The 19795-nt window shown below is 42.0% G+C and overlaps 1 protein-coding gene across 1 annotated transcript in view; it reads right to left on the bottom strand.

Annotated features, from left to right (window-relative positions):
* Positions 1-19795, bottom strand: part of CRIM1 (cysteine rich transmembrane BMP regulator 1 (chordin-like)) — a 270004-nt gene that overhangs the window by 2931 nt on the left and 247278 nt on the right. Inside the window, exons 14-15 of the mRNA XM_006839357.1 lie at positions 7851-8045; positions 202-324 (exon numbers count right to left, since the gene is read on the bottom strand). Coding sequence (XP_006839420.1) covers positions 202-324; positions 7851-8045 — 318 coding nt within the window. The remainder of the gene's footprint in view (positions 1-201; positions 325-7850; positions 8046-19795) is intronic.

Raw genomic sequence — 19795 nt, 5'->3', positions numbered from 1 at the left:
TGAGTTGGGTTCTACTCACAGCAACTCTGCTGTACAGGGTTTCTGAGGAGCTGCTGGTGAATTTGAGCCTCCAACCTTAGGTTCAAATTGACCTTTTGGTCTAGCGCTTATCCTACAGCACCACAGGGAGTTTAAAACCAAACCAAAAAAATAAAAACAGACCAGACGTAAGACAGGACCTTAGCTGACCTGTGCACTTACCCCTAGGGAGATGGATAATGTCATTTTCACTAGGTGTGGGCCACAGAGGGACCTCCGGGTCAATCTCTCCACGATGATTTGTCTTCTCAATGGGTACGTTGGTTGGCTCTGGGACATACATTTCTAAAAGAAAGTACATGCGTCATAAAAGATGGTGAAGCTACCTTACTGTATCTTACTTCGTTGGCTTTTATAGCCTCAATTCAATATGTCCTGGGACACGAAAAACCCAGGTGGAATACATAACATTCAAAAAAACACAAAAAAAAAACTACCAAGTTTTTCTCCTCTACCAGGGTTATGCAAGGTGGTGGGTACTGGCTGAAATGAAAAATATTCTTATAATTGACATCAGCTAAATATTGCACTTACTGTTTTCCTATAAAATGTGGGTGAATGATTTATGTAAACTATGTCAGCAGGTTAAAGCATCTTTCACTTTTCATGTGTTCCAATCCACCTCCTCTCTCTTGCCCTAACTGGATCATATAGGCACTTAAACCAACAACATAGTACACCATGAAACAGAACTGTCTTGGAAAAATAATACTCATTCCAAAGAGCAGGTCTTTCAATTCCAAACCTCCATTGTAAAAACTTAGGGTTCTCCTAAGTTCATATAAACATACATCTAAGGAGCACGAGTAGTGTGGTGGATTATGAGCTCAGCAGTTTAAATCTGTCGCTCCATGGAGAAAGATGAGGCTTTCTGCTCCATAAAGATTTAGTCTCAAAAACCCTATGCAGGGTTTTTATGAGTCAGAACCGACTCAGTGGCATACCACCACCTTACTACATGCAGCCGCATTTTTCAAGAAATAAGTCTTAAGCAACTCTATTTTCAAAATGTGACAAAAAGTCAGCATCAATCATGCGTCTCCTCTTGGCCATATTAATAGATTTTTTTTTAACCAGGTTAGGGAGCTCCGTGGTTCTATGGGATAAGCACTGGACTGCGAACCACAAGGTCAGTGGTTCAAGCCCACCAGTTGCTCCGCGGTAGAGATGAGGCTTCGGAAACCCTACACAACAGGGCTAATTTAGAATAAAATAAGTTATATAACTTTTAAAAAATTAAGCATGTCTTCTGTTTAAGATGATCATTGTCTATACCAAAGCCATCAGCCTTTCAAGAATTTGAGGAAGGGTGAAAATAAGTGAGAAGAGAAGGTGAAATCTTGTTAAGCTTCCACTGTGAGAACTGAGTACTTAGCAAGCGAAATAAACTCCGGGAGATTAAATAACTTCCCCAAAATTATGTATCTAGTAACTGGCAGAGCTGGCACGCAGATCAGTTGTTTCCAAAGTCCACTTACCTGATGTCTCCGAAAACAACCTCTCTTTAGCCTTATTTCCATTATAAAACCTTTAGACAAGAACTAGAAGCAATTAGAGTTTTCAAAGGTTCAGTGATTTCCTGCAAACTCTACAATCAAACTTTTCTATCATATCAAAATTATCTGAAAAGCTTGTAAAAAACGTGCTGACTTCTATAAGTAGGTGATTTCAGTGTGTGCTGGGAATGGTGAGTGTGAAGGCCCAGGGTGGTGGTTAGTCACCCATAGAAAACCCCAGAAATGCAGCATGAATTTTCTGGATGAACTTGGGAAGAAAAACCACTTTAGACTGGATCTTTCAGTGCTAGTTCCTTACTACCTTGCCTCTCTTCTGCACAGTCCAGCCCACAGCTTTCAGCCTTCCTGTTAACACTGGTCTCGGGGGCCTCAATGTGAAGGCTAATGTGAGGTATGGGCTGCCAACACTGTGAAAGTCTACAGCTCTGTACCATAGATCTCCCGAGGCCCAGAACCGGGATCAATTCAGTTCCACCTCAGATTTCTTCCTGGCTGTAAAACAACTTTGAAGCTTGTATCTCATGCCTGCAGACTGGGTATATTTCAAGTGAAGCCCCACCACAAAGCAGGAGTTCCAAGTTTAGTTTTTCCCTACAAGCACTGACACATGTTCTACTTGACAATAGTGTAAAAACTTAGGAGCTGGCAGGCAGGAGGAAAGAGGCTGTCTTCTTGAGTAATTACTGATTCATTCAACAAGTACTTCCTGGGCGGGCACTTACTATATGGTGGGACCTGGTCTAAAATTTTAGAGCTACAACAACATACCCCATCTTCACAGAACAGGAGGGGGCTTCAAGAATCTCCATATTCTTTTTATTTCATTTGTCCATGAACTTTTTGGAACCCCCTTGTATTCACAACTCCTGTCTAGAACAATTTTGCCCCAAAGGAGAATACTTCCAGCGAAAACAACAACCATAAAACCTGATTAAAACAACAACAAGAAGTGGGGATGCTACTGACATTGTAGCTAAACACAGTCAGGAGAAAGACAACAAAACCCTACCCAGCAAAGCCAGGTAGAGCAGACTTACAGACTGAAGGAGGTTTTACTTCCTTAAATTGTGTCCTTTCTCGGCTCTGATTACAAAATACTTGACTTTGTACAATTAACATAATTTTTTGAGCCTCAGTTCCTTCTCCTGTAAAACAGATCAAGCACTACCTGTCTCAAAACTTTGTACTTACATCTAAAGATGTGACTGAAAAGTTGGTGGTTCAAACTCACCAGCCACTCCTTGGAAACCCTATATAGGGTTGCTCTGAGTTGGACCAACTTGATGGCACTTAACATCTGACTAAAAGGTTGACAGTTTGAACCCATACTGAGGCTCCTCAGAAGAAAGGCAGGCCTGGTAATCTTTTGCCAAAAGAAGAAAGCAAAAAAACAAAAAACAAAAACAGCTGCTAAAAACCTGAGCGTGCAGTTCTATTCTGCCCACATTTGGGTCTTCATGTATCAGAACTGACTTCTGGGTTGTTTATTAAGAACCTTAGTGTCCACAGAGCAAGACTCCTGTTTGTTGGACCACCTAGCAGAATTCCACAATCATTTTATTGGTCTTCCCTGGTGTTTCTAGGAGGTGGCTTAAGCCTGACACTTTAGTTAGAAATCCCAACTGTGGTCACACTGCGTGCCAATGAGCGAAGGGCCAAGATCCCAGCCTCCTTGGCAGGTGGCACCCAATCAGACAGAAGGTGGCAAAAGCTCTGCAGACTAAAAAGCTCTAAATTTGCTTAGAGATCAGATGAAGTGACGCAGCAATAATGCTCCAGAGGTAGAAGGCACAGTATATAAACAGGAATTAAATTTCACCCCAACAGTAAACCCCGAGACATCCCTAGTGATGAACACTGATGTTAGCACTATCTGCATACTCTCTCAGTTAACTGGGACACCAGCTCTGAGGAACTGCTCAGGTGAATTTGCACCCCGGCCCCTGGCCCTGAGTTTGGGTTTTACTATCACTCACCTGGGACAAATGCATTGCACTGTAGGGGTCCTGGCCTCACCTCTTCCTGCTTTAGTGCCCCCTGCACACTCCCCTGTTTAATACCTTTATGACTGTGCCATGCCACGGCTCAACATGATCCTTCTGTGCTGCCTGCTACAGACCAGATCCATATTCTTCGCTTGATAATATTTTTGTTGTGAAGTGCCTTCGAATAGGTTTCTGACTCATAGTGATCCTATATAGGGTCTCTGAAGCTGTAAATCTTTGAGGGAACAGAAAGCCTCATCTTTTTCCCCTGAAGTAGCTGGTGGGCTCAAACCACTGACCTAGTGGTTCACAGTCTAATTCTCTAGGCTTTTTAATTGTTAAGTGCTGTTGAGTCGGTTCTGACTCACACTGACCCGTATAGGGTTTCCATGGAGCAGCTGGTGAGCTTGAACCTCAGACTTAATACTATAGTGCTATACCAGGACTCTAAGGAGCTCTGGTAGCGTAGTGGTTACAAATCGGGCTGCGAACCGTAAGGTCAGCAGTTCGAAACTACCAGCGGTTCCGCGGGAGAAAAATGAGGCTTTCTGCTCCCGTAAAGATTTACGGCCTCGGAAACCCCTGTACAGGGTGGCTCTGAGTCAGAACTGACTCCACCGCACAACAACAACATACCAGGACTGTAGCTAGATAACTAAGGCCCTACAAATCCTGGCACAAACCAGCTTTTCTGTCCTTACCTCCTATTACTACAAGATTCTGCTCCAGGGTCATTTGGCCTTTACCTTTCCTATCTGGGCTCTTTGATAGCCTGCCTTTCCTTGAAGGTTTAGCCCAGATAGATTCCTTCTCTGCAAAGACCTCCAAGGTCACTCTGATGCTGTTAAGGAGTGACTAGTAAGTTTGCATTTCCGACCTTGCAGTCCATTGTTTATCATACAGTGCCACACTTCCGACCTTGCAGTCCATTGTTTATCATACAGTGCCACACACTAAGACCACTGTACTTCCTGGTACAATCTTGCTTTTGAACTCTGTACTGATGATCTGTACGTGAGTTGTAGGATTATTGCCTCCATTTCCTCCTTTTCCATTCGCTCCTGAAATCACTCTAATTAGACTTTGCTGCCACCACTGAACTGAAACCGCTCTTACCAAGGTGATTATGACAATCCTAAATTAAATGCTTCATCTTCATTTCTCATCTCGTGACCTACCTCAATTCAGCAAATGACAGCCTCTTACTTGAAACCCTTTCTCCCCTTGGCTTCCTGGGCACGGAATCACTTAGCTTTTCTCCCGTTTGGTGGGTCCTCCCTCTTGGCTTCCTTTGTTAGTCCCGCCTTCCTACCCAGCTTCCAAAGTTAAAGGGTCTCAGGGCTCAGTCCTAGGTACTCTGTTCCCCTGCATCTCTGAGAGAATGTCAAAACATTTGTAGAAAAAGTTACATTACCCAAACTGACAACAAGGAGCTCTGGTAGTGGTTACGAAACAGGCTGCTAACCTTAGGGTGGGCACTTCAAAATGACCAGCTGTTTCTTGGGAGAAAGATGAAGCTTTCTGCTCCCGTGAAGATTTATAATCTCAGAAACCGTGTGCAGGGTCACTATGAGTCGAAACCGGCTCCAGGGCACATAACCACAGTAACATAGCTGACAACGATCAAATTTAGAGATCTATTTCCACTCTTTCTCCTGAACTCCAGACTTTCATAATCCGTTGCCTACTCATTATCTCCATTTGTTTGTCTAATGATATTTCAAATACAAATGTTTCCAAACTAAGCTGATTTCACTCCCAGCGCTGTAACTCCAGGGTTTTAGTCCAAAATCTTTAGTCGTCCTGAGCTCTACTTTTCCTCTGACTCCCACACCAAATAAAATCCTATTGAATCTACCCTTACAGTCTAACCAGAATCCACCCACTTTCAGCACCTCGACAGTTGCCATCCTCATCTCTAACCTGAACTATCATAAAGGTGTCTGAACTGGTCCTCCATGCTTCTTTTAGCATCAAATGCAATCCAGTTAAAACTAAGGCACATCACATCACCCCTCTGCTCAAAACCCTGCGAGCTTTTATCTCCCAACTCAATAAAACCCTTACAACCACTTAAGAGATCCTGTCTCTTGGCCCACAGCTATCTTCACCTTATCTCCATCCCCAAGGCCTTCTTTCTGCTTTTCCTGAGTATGCAGAGCATGCTAGCACCTTGGGGCTTTTACCCTGGCTACTCCCCTCATTCCCAGGATGCCTGCAATTCTTATGCTTCTTTTTAGGAAAACCTTATCAGTCAGTGAGACTTCCTGACCATCCTCTATAAACAAAATTACCTGTCCTACTTCTCTCTGGAGTCCTGGTGTGGTGTTGCAGGCTAATGGGCTGGACTGCAAGGTCAGTTTGAGTGGCAAGGTTGGTGGTTCAAGCAAACCAGCCACTCCTTGGAAACCCTATGAGTCAGAACCAACAGATGGCACTTAACTTCTCTCTACCCCCCCCTTGTCAGATCATGTGTTTCTCCACAGGTCTTCTGACTATTTTTGGTACTGTTTATTCACTATTTGGTTTATCCACTAATATATCCCTAGTGGAGTCCTGGACTGCAAAGTCAGTTTAAACCACAAAGTTGGTGGCTATGCTCACCAGCTGCTCCTTGGAAACCCTATACAGGGTTGCTACGGGTAGGAACCAACTTGACGGCACTTCACAACAACGATCTATCCCTAGTGCTTAGAACGGGCCGGACGTGACACACAAAACACAAACCACACTGCTGTCTAGTCAATTCCAACTCACAGCAACCCTACAGGTGAGAGTTACGTTTCCTGTAGGCTGTAAATCTTACAGAAGCAGACTAACATTCTCCCATACAGCAGCTGCTGGGTTCGAATCACTGAACTCTAGGTTAGGAGTCAAGCAGTTTAACCTTTGCACCATGAAGCACTACATGATTCTTTGCTGAACAAGTATGAGTGAAACCCGATGTATGTCAACTTTCACGGTTTACCTCATTAAAAGCGTATTCTTAAGAAGACTGGTGTGGAATTTTATAACACAGGACGTAGGTCCTAGATGAAACAACTAATAGGAAATCACGTATTTCTTCTTCTTCCACTACATCTTAAAAAAGGAATGAGAATAAGTAACGAAGAACGGCAGAAGACACAGAGAAAAACCAGAGCAATTCTAGCACAAATCCGAGGTTTGACACGTGGTGGTCAGTTTTCTAAGTTACTCTGAAGTGTTGACACATGAAGACTTTAGCTGAGTCCACCACACAGCCTAGGCAATGTGAGGTAATAGATGGGTGGAAGAGGTCTGCTCTCGTTCCACCATTTTAAAATTTTATTTTACGGTGTTTGAGACTAAACACAACAAAGCATACGCCCATTCAGCCATTCCTTCTGTTCAGTTCAGTGGCACGGATGATGACATTCTCTGACTTGTGCAATCATGCTTCCTTACCTTCATTTTCTGAGCTGCCAACCCCCCAGTAACATAAACCTTGCTGCTGTCATTGTGAAGTGCCATGGAGCTGGTTATGACTCATAGCAATCCTGTATAAGGTTTCTAAGGAGTAGTTGGTGAGTTTGAACTGCCAACCTTGTGGTGAGCAGTCCAGTGCTGCTTACAGCGCCAAACCTGGACTAGTTCTAAAACATAATGCTCCAGGCAGACGTTCTTGACCAGTTAAGCTAACTTACCACACAGTTCCACTTGCCATTGTTGTTGTTAAGTGCCGTCGATTCTGACCCATAGCGACCCTGTATAGGGTTTCCAAGGAGCGGCTGGTGAACTTGAACAGCCAACCTTGCAGTTCAAAGAGCTTTGCAGTCTGGCGCATTAACCCACAGTGCCACACCAGCACTCCACTTGCCATTAGTCAACAGCAAATGAAACACCTGTTATTTGGTTTTAAAAGGATTTCAGGGTATATTTTTAGTTTAAGGTTTAAGGATTCAGGACAACAGTTGCAGGGGTTTTCTGTTGTCATGGGGCAGAAAATCTGGATTCCATGAGAATCTGAAATTCTGTTCTTTGTGTCCTCCTTTGGACTAGGATTCTTGTATAGAATCTTTGATCCAAATATTCAGTAATGGTAGCCATGCACTGTATCTAGTTCTTCTGGTGACATGGCAAAGGAGGCAACTGTTCCTGGAGGCAATTAGCCACACACTCTATGTCCTCCTCCTATTCCTACATCTCCTCCTTCCTCTGTTGCAGTAGGTGAACCAATTGTTGCTCCTTAGATAACTATTTGCCTGCTCTAAGACTCCAGGGACTGTATCTACTTTCATCTTAAATCAGTATTACGACTACCAACATGGCAGGATGAAGGTTTAGATACCTGGACACATTGGGCAGCAACTTCCCTCCACGTTGATGGGCTCAACACAGGGCAGAGGGGGGCAGCTGACAGTTGAGCAAAGCGTCTGGCCCTGCAGGCAGTAGCAGTGTGTGCAGCTGTCGATGTCCCAGCGCTCCTCATCGGCATAGGCCTTCCCGCTGAAGTGGCACACCACCTTCTTCGGGATTGTGTCCTCTAGTCAATGGAAAAGCACATAGGACAGTTGCCTGAGTGTCGACAGTATCAAGGACACTTGAGAATAAATAAATAAATAAATAAATAAAGGCAAACACCCTTATCCAATCACAATATGCATTTGGCTTTCCAGATTTTGGCAAAGTTTGTTTCCTCTGCCCAGGTGACTCTTCAGAACTCTACACCAGTGGCCTAAACCCAACCTAGGTTCAGTAAGGCTGACATAGGGCAGGAATGACATCCCAATGGATAAGGGCTTTCATTGTAAAATTTTAAAATTCAGTCGTTTATGGCTGGGTAAATATATGTCAAAACAAATATAAACAGGTAGGGATGTGTTAGATTATGTTCTATAAGGAAAGAATTAAAAAGTACAGCTAAGTATATTTACAAAGATGGCTTCCAGAAATTCCTTTTAATCTTGCCAATGATATGGGGCAGAGTAAGGACCACATATGGAAATATCATAGGGAAGTAGGAATTTTCCTCTGAGTTGGAACAATTTCCTTGCAATCATTATTTTTTTCATTTCCCACTAATGCTGAATGGATTTCTCGTATATCAGTGAAGACAGACACTTCTACTTTTCAAAATAAACTGTTTCACTTACATCCATATTTTGGGCAAAATATAGTTTCGGATAACAAAATAATTATAAGAGCTATTTCACTGATAAGAATTCACAGCTTAAAACAGCTCTTTCCCCCACATTCTTCCTTGCCCTCTTTTTTTCCCCTCTCTCCCAGCCTCTTCCTCTTCAAATGCTCCTGATTTGTCTGAACTCACTAGGATCTATAGTTCCTTTGGAGTTCCTTTGGAGTTCCAGCAATGGTGTTTAGAGTGGTGCCCAAGTGACCAATTGTTCCAGTAGTAAAGCAGACATGGGGCAACACTGGGTAGGGGAGTGTTGGGAACTTCTCTGATATTGAAAAGACCAAAAACTAGAGGGCTCTTACTAATGTGGAGATATTATATGCTCAGATTCTAAAGACAGTTCCACTTTTGGTCAACAGTAAATGGAAAACTGTAATGGAATCTGGAAGGAAAATTCCTTAACAGAGATGATGACCAGTGGTACGTTCAGAATTCTTTTTGAATGGCATCTGGGAAGCGCTTGCAGGGTCAATGGTCACTTCATAGACTAAAGGACAGCGTCCAGAATGCCCGAGGTGCAATGAGATCCATGTAAGCGCAGGACATGAGGAACCTTTTCCTCCCAGCAGCCCCAACCTCTGCAGCTGAGTGCAGCCTTCTAGGAAGACCCTGGAATAAAGCTTTGGGATGACCTTTCCCAGAGTGGGATCACAGATGGAAATGGATAGGTCTGTCTTTGGGCTCCACATTCTCTTCCCACCATGACTCAAACCTATGCGCTGTATTAAATGACACTGATAGTGTACTATGACCATAATATTTTGTATTTCCATAGAAAGAAGTCTTCATCCACTGCAGTGTGAGTAAACAAGCAGAGGAAGGAATCCATGGTCAAGTGTTAAAATACATAATCTTTCTGTTTTTCAACATTCCCCCACTGTTTTTCTTATTATTGCTGTCCAAGGTTCAATAAGAGCCCACTGAGTAATCATGGGAAAGTCTACTTATTAATGGAAAATCTTTCTCAGTACCTATTAAAATATGTTCTTCACAATATCTGTAAATTTTCATATAGAAAGTTTGCTGATACACTAACCATTAGACCAAAAAAAACCCAAAAAACTCATTAGAGGCTTTAAAACCAAACCCACAGTGGAAGCTTTTCCATATAATGATTCCTAAAAAGAGATGACAACTTCATTAAGAAATCTAAAAGATAAATCTCAAATGGCTAAACAGAAAAATCCAATGAGCTAATTATAATTAGTGCTTTGACCTTCGGCCAACATTTCATGATAGACATCAGATTTAACCATCAAATCTAGTCTATTGTACCAGAGAATTCTTTGTGAAAGGAAGCCTTTCTTCATAAAGCAGTATTACACATTAGATTTTATATAAACCTTGCAATGGCTCACACATTGGACCACTATCACTGTATGAAATTTGTGTGAAATATCTGCGTTAAAGGAAATTAGAACAAAAACCGTTCAACTCCTCTCCCCATCTAGTCCATCACCTTGCACTGAGTCTTTCCTTTTAGAAGCCCTTTGGCTGGTCCACTTCTTGGAAGAGAGGATGGAGGGGATGAAGGTATTAATACACAGAAGACAAGGGGATGGAGGAAAAGGTTCGAATCAAGGCCAAGCCTTGATCTGTATTTTCTTAAGATCTAAGCAAAGATGCACACTGCACTGGGGAACGTGTTTAATTAATGAATACTGTGAGGCGCTAAGGGTAAATGCACTGGACTGCAACATCGGTTAGAACCACAAAGTGGTTCAGGCTCACCAGCCGCTTCTTGGAACCCCTATACAGGGTCGCTATGAGTCGGAACTGACTCCACAGTACTTAATAACAACAACAATTTATGTTGATGAGGTTAAAATTATGTATTAAAATTAGGTTAGGTTGAGATGTTAAAAAATTTCAGATTAAACATTATGAACATTAATTCATTCAACACATACTTATCATTCATGCAAAAGGCATTACCTTAAGCTAGAGGACCGCACAGAATTGGTGGAGATAGGCAATGTGTAGCAGAAGACCTACTAAGGCACAATGGAATAACTACTGCTAATGTGAATTAACACGGAGCTGGACAACACTACTTACTCTGGTGGGACATGAGGGAAGGCTTCACCTGGGATGTGATGTCTAAGTTTTACCCTTGAGGGATGAGGAGAAAGTGAAGAAGAAGGTGCTAAAGAACGTGCTATGTTCAGTGGCTTGGCATACTGGAAGGATGTACGTGGAGACAGGGATTGGAGACTGTTGGGAGTGAGTTTAGGACTGAACTGTAAAAGATCTCAGATAACAACTGCAAATTTTAACTCTTTCCTATAAAAGAGGGAGCCTTATCATAGTTTTGCTGTTAAGAAAATAATGTTAGACCTTGAGAATAAAGAGGGCTGAATGGGGTATGAAATCCTGGTGTGGTGTGGTGGGTTAATGCGCTGGACTACAAAGTCAGTTTGAATCACAAGATAGGCAGTTCAAGCTCACCTCAGAAAACCTATACAGGGTTTTGGAACTGACTCTATAGCACTTAACAACAACAACAACTACCAATTGAGTATGCAATATGGAGGTGTTATCCATAGGGATATGAGGTGGGTTTAGCCTAAGGAAGTGTTAATGGAGATGGAAAGGAAATGTTAAATTTGAGCGATCTGAGAACTGCCAGGATGTGACAGTAAGGAGAAGAAGGTATGAAGAACAACTGTCTCTAGCCTGGGAGACTGTGTCAGACCTTACTGAATTGCTTCAGCTAGTCCAGTGGAACAGCCAGAGAGAGAGTGGTTGCCTCTCAAATGGCTGTGACGCCATTGTAGGGTAGAAGTGACGCAGGGCACATCAAGAGAAGGGAACCTGAGATTTTCATTTCCTGAAAGTGACTGGTAGGAAAGCCCCAGTGGTGAGGGTGTGGAGCAACAGATAAAACTGACAGAACTCATAGACCTTTGGAGTCCTGATCTGGCACTATAGGACAAGCTTTGGGCTTCGAGGTCAGTTTGAACTGCAAAGTTGGTGGTTCAAACTCACCAACTGCTCCACAAGAATCCTATACCGCATTGATGAGTTGGAACTGACTCGATGGTACTTAACAACAACATTATATATCTTCAATAATTTCATTTAATAATTTCATTTCTAGAAATGAATGTCAGGCAATAGTCCTGAAAGGCCTAAAATGATTTGTATATATACCTGTTTATCATATTATTTAAGACAAATAAATTGAGGGACAAATAAAACAACCTGTATCCAACAATAAAGGAATATTTAAGTAAGTCATGTGACACAGTCATGTGAGAGAATACTATGTAGCTATTAAAATGTATGAAAGAGAAAAGATACACATTTTTATGTGAAGTCTGAACTCAAGTATCTAAAAAGTAAAATTTAAAAGACAGCTGGCTAAGAAGAAAATGTTAAGAGTGATTGTTAGGATCAATGGTGAATTTTAATGCTTTTTTTAAAAAAAGTTTTTATATTTACAATGCTTTTCTTAAAAAAACCAAAACAAAATAAACTTGTTACTCTTAAAAATGTGCAAAAAATCTCTTTGTATGTTCTTTCTCTCTCACACACATACACACAAGACACTGAAGGGAAGAGTTTAGTCCAAGGCTGGTTCTAAAGACCTTGATCATACAGCATGGTGATGCCGACTCGTTTAGAAAAACCTTAACAGACTGCAAGAAAACTAAACTGTGGAAAAATGCCAAAGACCAAAGAGGGAGCTACAGCATAACACAGTGGTTATGTAACTACTCATTCAGTAATTGTATGAGATCACTGTCTAAAAGAATATTTATGAAATGATAGAAGAAGATGAGCAATTATTCTGAATGCCTTGGAGGCAATGGGTTTAACCGAGAGCTTTTGACTATCAGGTGAAACTAAAGTTTCTCATTTAATTTTAGTAATAAAATAAATCCTTAGCTAAATTCAATGAGGCTTGAACATTCAGCGTAGCACAATGATGAAGTACCAGTGGAACCCACTGAAGTGATGGCTGCAGGGAAAGCCTGTGCAGGATTCGGGAGTGGAGTCAGGCTCACTTAGAGTCTATAAACTTCAGCAGTCACAGTGAAGCTCTTTTCCTTCAGTACACACACAAGCTAGGGTAACCACAAACCTCACTTCCAGGTATTCCACCAGCTTCTCTCTGCTCCCACCCAGCTATGCTCAACACTATTACCTCAGAAGCAAAACTTCAGTCCATTTCCAAATGAGCTGACTCACACCTGAGAGCAGGAGGCTACCTAATAGGTTTAACAAATGGAGGAAGGAGCATAGAGACAGATGCAAATCAATCACTTGTTTAAAAAGCACTGGCTGAAAGAACAAGCTGCTTGATAAAGGGACAATTTGTCCATTAAAAGACCTTATACAGGGACCTGAGGGTAGGGGTGAGAAGGTCTCTGCACAAGTCTGTATCAGTGTTTACATTCGTGTGCAGAGTTCAGCTAGGCCACACAATGAGCTGACAATTTCGGGCCGTCATTTTTATAACCTATCTCCTCAAAGACTGGAGGGCAGAGGAACAGACGAGAGGAACAGAGAGATGACCACATGGTGCTCTAGGAAAGACCTGGGTGAGCGCCAGCTACTGACAGAGCTAGCAAGTGCTGAGCACCAAAGATGCTCCTGTCTTGGCATGAGCCAGCTGTGGTGAGCAATGGTCAAACTCAGCCAGGCTGTGGGCCTGAGGATGGGGGGCCAGCCACACCTGAGTTACCAGTCTACCAGGAGACCCATTTCAGAGACAGCAACAGAGAACATTTCCTGATGTTGCTTGCAGGTGGGAGTTTTCCACATTTAATCAATTGAACCAGAATAGCGATGCATTTTCATTATGGCAAAACATTTTTTTTTCCAAGTTTACTTTAAAACAAAGCCACATTTGACCTGAAATGGTCAACCCTAATGAATTTTCATGTGCAATAAATGAAGGACTCTCGTTATTTTTACAAAAGCCCTGACTAATCTTTCCAGGGTAGCGGCTATCAGGCCTTGAGGTCAGATTAGACTGTAGTTAATGAGGCTTTCTAACAGTATCTTTGCTTTTCAGTAAATCTCACTTTAAAGGACAATGAGCTAAAAAACAAAAGAAACAGAGAGGACTGAAAGAAAGGAGTGAATTTCAGAGGGCTGATGGATCTTGGTGTCCCTATTTCTTACCTTGAAACACAGGGATAGGGACACATTTTAAACAATTGATTGATTCTCAGGGTTCAATTGGGATGATCAGCTAAACTTGCAGCCTATAGATATTACTTCTCAATACACAGCACAGTGTATGATTTTACCATGGGCGATACGGTATTACTATATGCAATCTGAAGTTCTAAATAGGCAGTTAGTGAAGTCATTACAATCTTTAGGAGAAACTGTATAGTCTACATTGACAGCAAATATAAAAGTACATTAAGCATTTGTGCTAAAGAGGGATGTAGAAACAGAGAAGGGGACTATCAAACTAAAAATAATCTAACTTGTTTATATTTGCCATGAAGTGGGTTGAGCCATTTGACCATTCTATTTAACACTCTAACTGGTTAGCTTCTGCTGACAATGACATTCATTTTATTCGTTAGTGCCTAATAATAGTCATAATTTCTAGTTACTGACGGCCTAGTGTGTACCAAAAACCGACTTGACAGCACTTAACAACATCAACAACAAGTTATGTACCAAGGAGTCCTGGTGGCATAATGGGCTGCAAACCAAAAGGTCAGCAGTTTAAATCCATCAGCTGCTCAGGAGAAAAATGAGTCTTTTACAACCTCAAAACAGGGTCCCTATGAGTTGGAAGTGACTCGACGGCACACAACCACTATCACCATCAGTGTGTATGAGGTACTATGGTAAGTTATCATATGAATCCAGTCTATTTGATCTCTAATAATAATCCATGACAGGATTATTATTATTTCAAATTTATGAAAAACCAAAGCACAGGGAAATGAACGGCTAGAAAGGAGCAGAGTGAGGATGGAACCAGTGTGGGTCTGGCAACGCGGTCCCCACATACCCTCTGTCTGCCACACAGAGAGTGGGGTCTCCTTGTTGTTGCTGTTATGTGCCGTGGAGTCGGTTCCAACTCATAGTGACCCTGTACTGGGTTTCCGAGGCTGTAAATCTTTACGGGAGCAGAATGCCTCATCTTTCTCCCACGGAACCACTGGTAGTTTCAAACTGTCGACCTTGAGGTTCACAGCCCAATTCGTAACCACTACGCTACCAGAGTTCCTAGACAAGCACGAACGCCACACAAACAAAAGCAGTTACTGCTCACTGACTGCAAAACGGGCACTGAGTTTCCCTACTTCTTAGATGTGATCAAGGTCTTTGTCTCACAGCGAAATGACCCCTTAACTGTCTGCACCATATGTCTGGCCCAGTCCCAACAAAGAATGGAGACAACCAAGTGGTTGTTGAGGACTCACAGTCTCCTTAGGGAAATCTCCATTTAACACTCTCCTCTCTCTCTTATGACTCTCCCTCTTGCAAGAGAATTAGAGGAGCACGTGCCAAGGAAAACATGAGGTATGATGCTAATATAATAAGGTTTATTTTTAAAACAAACACATCAGGAGTTATATATCCAAACAAATGGGATCTCCTAAGTGGTCATTGTAGAAGACCACAAACTTATTCCAGTGATTCTGCTGTTCCCATACAGCTTTGGAATTTTTCCTTTTGCAATGGCACCCAGAGCCAATTTTTGAAGCATGCTAAGGAGGTCAGTAACTATTTCATGGTCACACTTAGGTCCTGACTAGCAGTGAGTGGTATTTTGTTTCCTTAGCACTGGCCTCTATCTTATTCATCAGATTTGGCTTGAAATGGCTCAGCCTTTTTCAGAAACAAAGTCCTCATCCCATGGTGACTCCTCTGCTAGGCTGTTTAACTTGTGAAATGATCAGACATACATCTTATCATTTACGGATTCAAATATAAGCAATGTCATCTTGCACACTTATGACTGAAATGAAAATTTGTCATATCTATCTTTCAGTGGTAGAGTTCAGAGAATTCAGCATGGGAGTTTGTCACTCTCCCTCGATTCTGGTTGATATGAATTGGGAGAAAGAAGTGGCAAGGTTTGGAATAGTTAACTCATTTCAAGTAGACTTTCCCACCAGTTTAAAAACCTCATGATCTCACTTCTTTCTGTGAAAAGGAAAAGACAGCTTTATAAGATATAAAGACTGGACTTTGTTTGCAGTCCTGAGCTATTCTACTAATTACACTATAAAGCTGATAACTGCTGGGGGAAGTTTGGAATACAGATTTGTGTTACTTTCTTCTGAATCAAGACACAATTAAGGACTTCAGAAGTAACAACTCTTGCTCTGAAGCTCACCATGATGAGGTACATGCACATGAAAACCCAGAAAAAAAAAGTATTTTCAAATTTCCTCCCTCCTTTCCTTTGTAAAAGGACAAAAACAAAAAAACACAACCCAAAAATTAATTTTAATCTGCATTCTGGTTGAAATTTTCAGTTTATGACTAAAAGACAAGTTACTTGTATAAATGCTAAACAAGATTCTAAATCCTGGTGTGAGAGCAACTTCTTGGGAAGAAGTTAGGCAGCTTTAGAAATGATATTAGCTCTTCACACCTCCTGGGTACTACTGCACTATTTCGATCCTGACAAGTACTTTGTTCTGGGATCCTGATGGTCAAGAAACCAAACCCACGTTAAGAGTAAGGTAGTTCAGCACAGCGCTGCAGCCCGGGGCTCACGCTTTCTGCACATGCGCAAAGTTCTGGACCGCGGAGAATGCCGCTCTTAAAACTGAGAGATTCTCCTGGATGTTGAGGGTTTCATCCTCTCTGGGTGATTCCACATCCATAGGTGTGCATACAGCAGCCCCTCCTAACGTTATGGTGGTGAAGCGGTGTACCGCGGAGTCGGATCCGACTCATAGTGACCCTGCACAGGGTTTCCGAGGCTGTAAATCTCTATGGGAGCAGAAAGCCTTATCTATATCTGGCAGAACAGCTGGTAGTTTTGAACTAATGACCCTGAGGTTAGCAGCACAACTTGTAACCACTACGCTACCAGAGCTCCTTCCTAACGTTACACTTCAATTTTAATCCAAGTTTGCAGTATGAGGGATTTAAAGAAAGCTTTAGTGAACTGTTTAGGTAGGTGTAGAAGGGTGTGGCCCTATAGGATAAACACTTGACTATTAACTGCAAGGTCTCTGGTTCAAACGCACCAGCTGCTCCTTAGAAACTCTATACAGGGTTGCTAGGAGTCAGTGACATTTAACAACAAAAAGGGAATGGGTAAAGATGGTCAAGTATTCCCAATGGCACTGCTGACTTGGTTAAGTACCTTTTAAAATATTGTAGTTTACCAATGTAACGATGCATTACAGCACGCTGTCTCTACCTACCCCAAAGGAATAAAATGCCGTTCGCTTATTATTTTCTCTTGCTTATAGTTTCCCTTCTATGAAGGATTTATGAGTCCCTTTAGAGCAGGTATACATATCCCAAGCTGGGCCTGTGCTGCGTGCAAATGCCACGCGGGGACGATACCTGGTATGTGAGACGTTCCTGTTTTAAAAATCAGCCTTTTTTTTTTTTTTTTAATGTAAAAAGGAGGCTTAAACAAACTAAAATTGCAATAATGAAAGAATCTGGGCAATCAGTCAACAGGTTACTTAAGGTTTGTAGAGACCACAGGCATAGAAGATGAAGAATGATTTTGAATACGCTGACTCACCAGGAGCCGGACTCCACTGCAGTCTTGCTAAAATGGGTGCACATGGCCTAGGCGATTTCAACAAGGCAGAGAGCTAACCTGTGGTAAATCTCTCAGCCAATAAGTAATTTAGCTAAAATGCAAGGAATAATTAGTGATTTAATATGAAACTTGAATACAGCTTTCAGCTTCTAATGAATTATGTGTTAACTCATCTTTATAAAAATGAAAGAAGCTGAGACAACTGTTGCCACATCGGGCAACACAAAAAGTTCGTGGGAAAAAGCTGATGATCTTTTAATTCCGTTTTCCCCACGAACTCTTTGAAGCTCCCTTGCTATATACAAGTTATCTTAACAGCTGTGAAAGCAGATTGGACTACAGTTTTTAAGACCTTTCTTGGAAGTCCATTTTTGCTTTAACCTATTCCATTTCTTGGAATGGGAAGCCTGGGCCTTTCAAGTTCCTTTAACGTACTGCAAAGAAATAGGCTGTGGCACGGGAATTCTAAATGGCCCCGAATGCTACCAACCCAAGTCTCAGCAAACTGACAAACACAGTGAATTTTAGCCTATTCTTAGTGAATGAAAAGAGGACATGCCCTATCAGCAACATAGCTTCACACTTGCTTTAAGCATCTGTTAATAGTCTGATTCATTACTACATGGATAAAAATGCAAAGAAACATCCCATTTAAAACTGTACCTTTAAATGAATTTTCACTTCACATTAAGGCTCCCAATCCAACAACCATGCCTAGACATATACACAACTTCCAAAGAAATCATTTTGAAGATGTATAGAGTTTAAAGCAGACAGTGCCAAAGAAAGACCGATCAAAGTGGTCCAAAGCAAAAGGAAAACATGTATTTTCCTCTAGGACTCAGAGGAAGTTCACAAAAGTGAAAGAAAACTTTGAGGTTTTCATATAAGCAACAGACAACACCCTTATGAAGGAGAAATATTACTAATCATTTGCTAGCTAGAGATCACCATGGAGGAGATACACATTTATAAGCCATTGGGCTTCCAAAATTGAGCCATTTCTGCACCTACAGGTGATTTTCTGTGCTGTCAGCAATACTCTGCCAACAGGCTCCCGAGGGTCTGTGGACTGCCTGCTGGTCTGGATAGGGCCATAAGCCCTCCTGTAGAGTTCTTTCTCCTGACTGTAGTTGTCAGCCCCCGACTCTACTCCCAATGACCTCCTGCACAAGAGAAGGAACCAACCTCATGATGAGCTACGGATTGGACCGCTGCAATCCACAGGGTTTCCAATTGCTGAGTTTTAGAAGCAGATCACCAGGCCTTTCTTTTAAGTCTGTCTAAATCTGGAAGCCCCACTGAAACCTCTTCAGCACCAGAGTAACAAGTACACCTCCACTAAGCAGATGCATGATGGCTGCACATGCGGAGCACTGACAGGGAATCAAACCCGACTCCTGAGAGGAAAGTGAGGATTCTACCACTAAACTACTAAGTCCTCCCTCACTGGCCACTGTTGTTGTTTGTTGTGAAGTGCCGTTGAGTTGGTACCGACTCATAGTCCAAGGAGCTACTGGTGAGTTGGAACTGCCAACCTTGAGATTCAAACCGACCTTGCAGACCTGCGCTTATCCTAGAGCATCACACCAGAACTCCTCCCTGGCCAGAAGATGGTACACAATGATTTGGCCCCTTGAAAAGAAATAAGAGGCAAAAGGAATGTACTAATGGATTTTTCTGGAAACACTAATAAAAGCGATGCTGCTCAGATGATTCCCAAAGTTAGGTGGAATAACTTGAATTTTTGTTTACACAGCAGGGGATCTGAAAAGGATACTGAAGTGAGAAGAGAAAGCTGCTTACGGGAGAAGCAAGATGAGATGCTTTCTAGGGTGTAGGGTAAGATCCAAACAAACTGAAATCAAACACTGTTTACTTTTGTTAGGATAACTTTAGACTAGTTCCAAAATTAGCATCGTGCCTAACAACCAGGATGTTATTTTTATTTTTATACCCTGTAAGCAATAAACAGAAACACATCCTACTTCTCTTCCTTTTCTTTCACTCACTTCTCTTTCCTTTCATTGGAATCATTATTGCACTATGTGTGACAGGCTGGGTTGCAGAGTAAGGACCACTGTAAATGACAGCTTTCTGTGAGTGTGCGGGAGGCATACAATGCCGATATCTACCAGAGTACCTTCTGATTACAAATGTCACATACCCTGTGTTTCCAGGAATCACAGCAGGGCATACACAATAAATTCATGGACTCGTCAAATGGGATTATCCTCTACACATACACACAAACCCGAAGATCCCACTCTCCCTCTTGAGACAGTAACAGACAGGGATCTGAAAACACAGGAAAGCTCTGAGGTTTATGGGCAAGGCACCAACACAACACAGTGCATACTAACCCTTAGAGAATGCG

This window comes from Chrysochloris asiatica, unplaced genomic scaffold, assembly GCF_000296735.1.
Source record: "Chrysochloris asiatica unplaced genomic scaffold, ChrAsi1.0 scaffold00024, whole genome shotgun sequence".
Taxonomy (NCBI): domain Eukaryota; kingdom Metazoa; phylum Chordata; class Mammalia; order Afrosoricida; family Chrysochloridae; genus Chrysochloris; species Chrysochloris asiatica.
The sequence above is the reverse complement of the archived record's forward strand: the minus strand, read 5'-3'. Positions and strand labels throughout refer to the sequence as shown.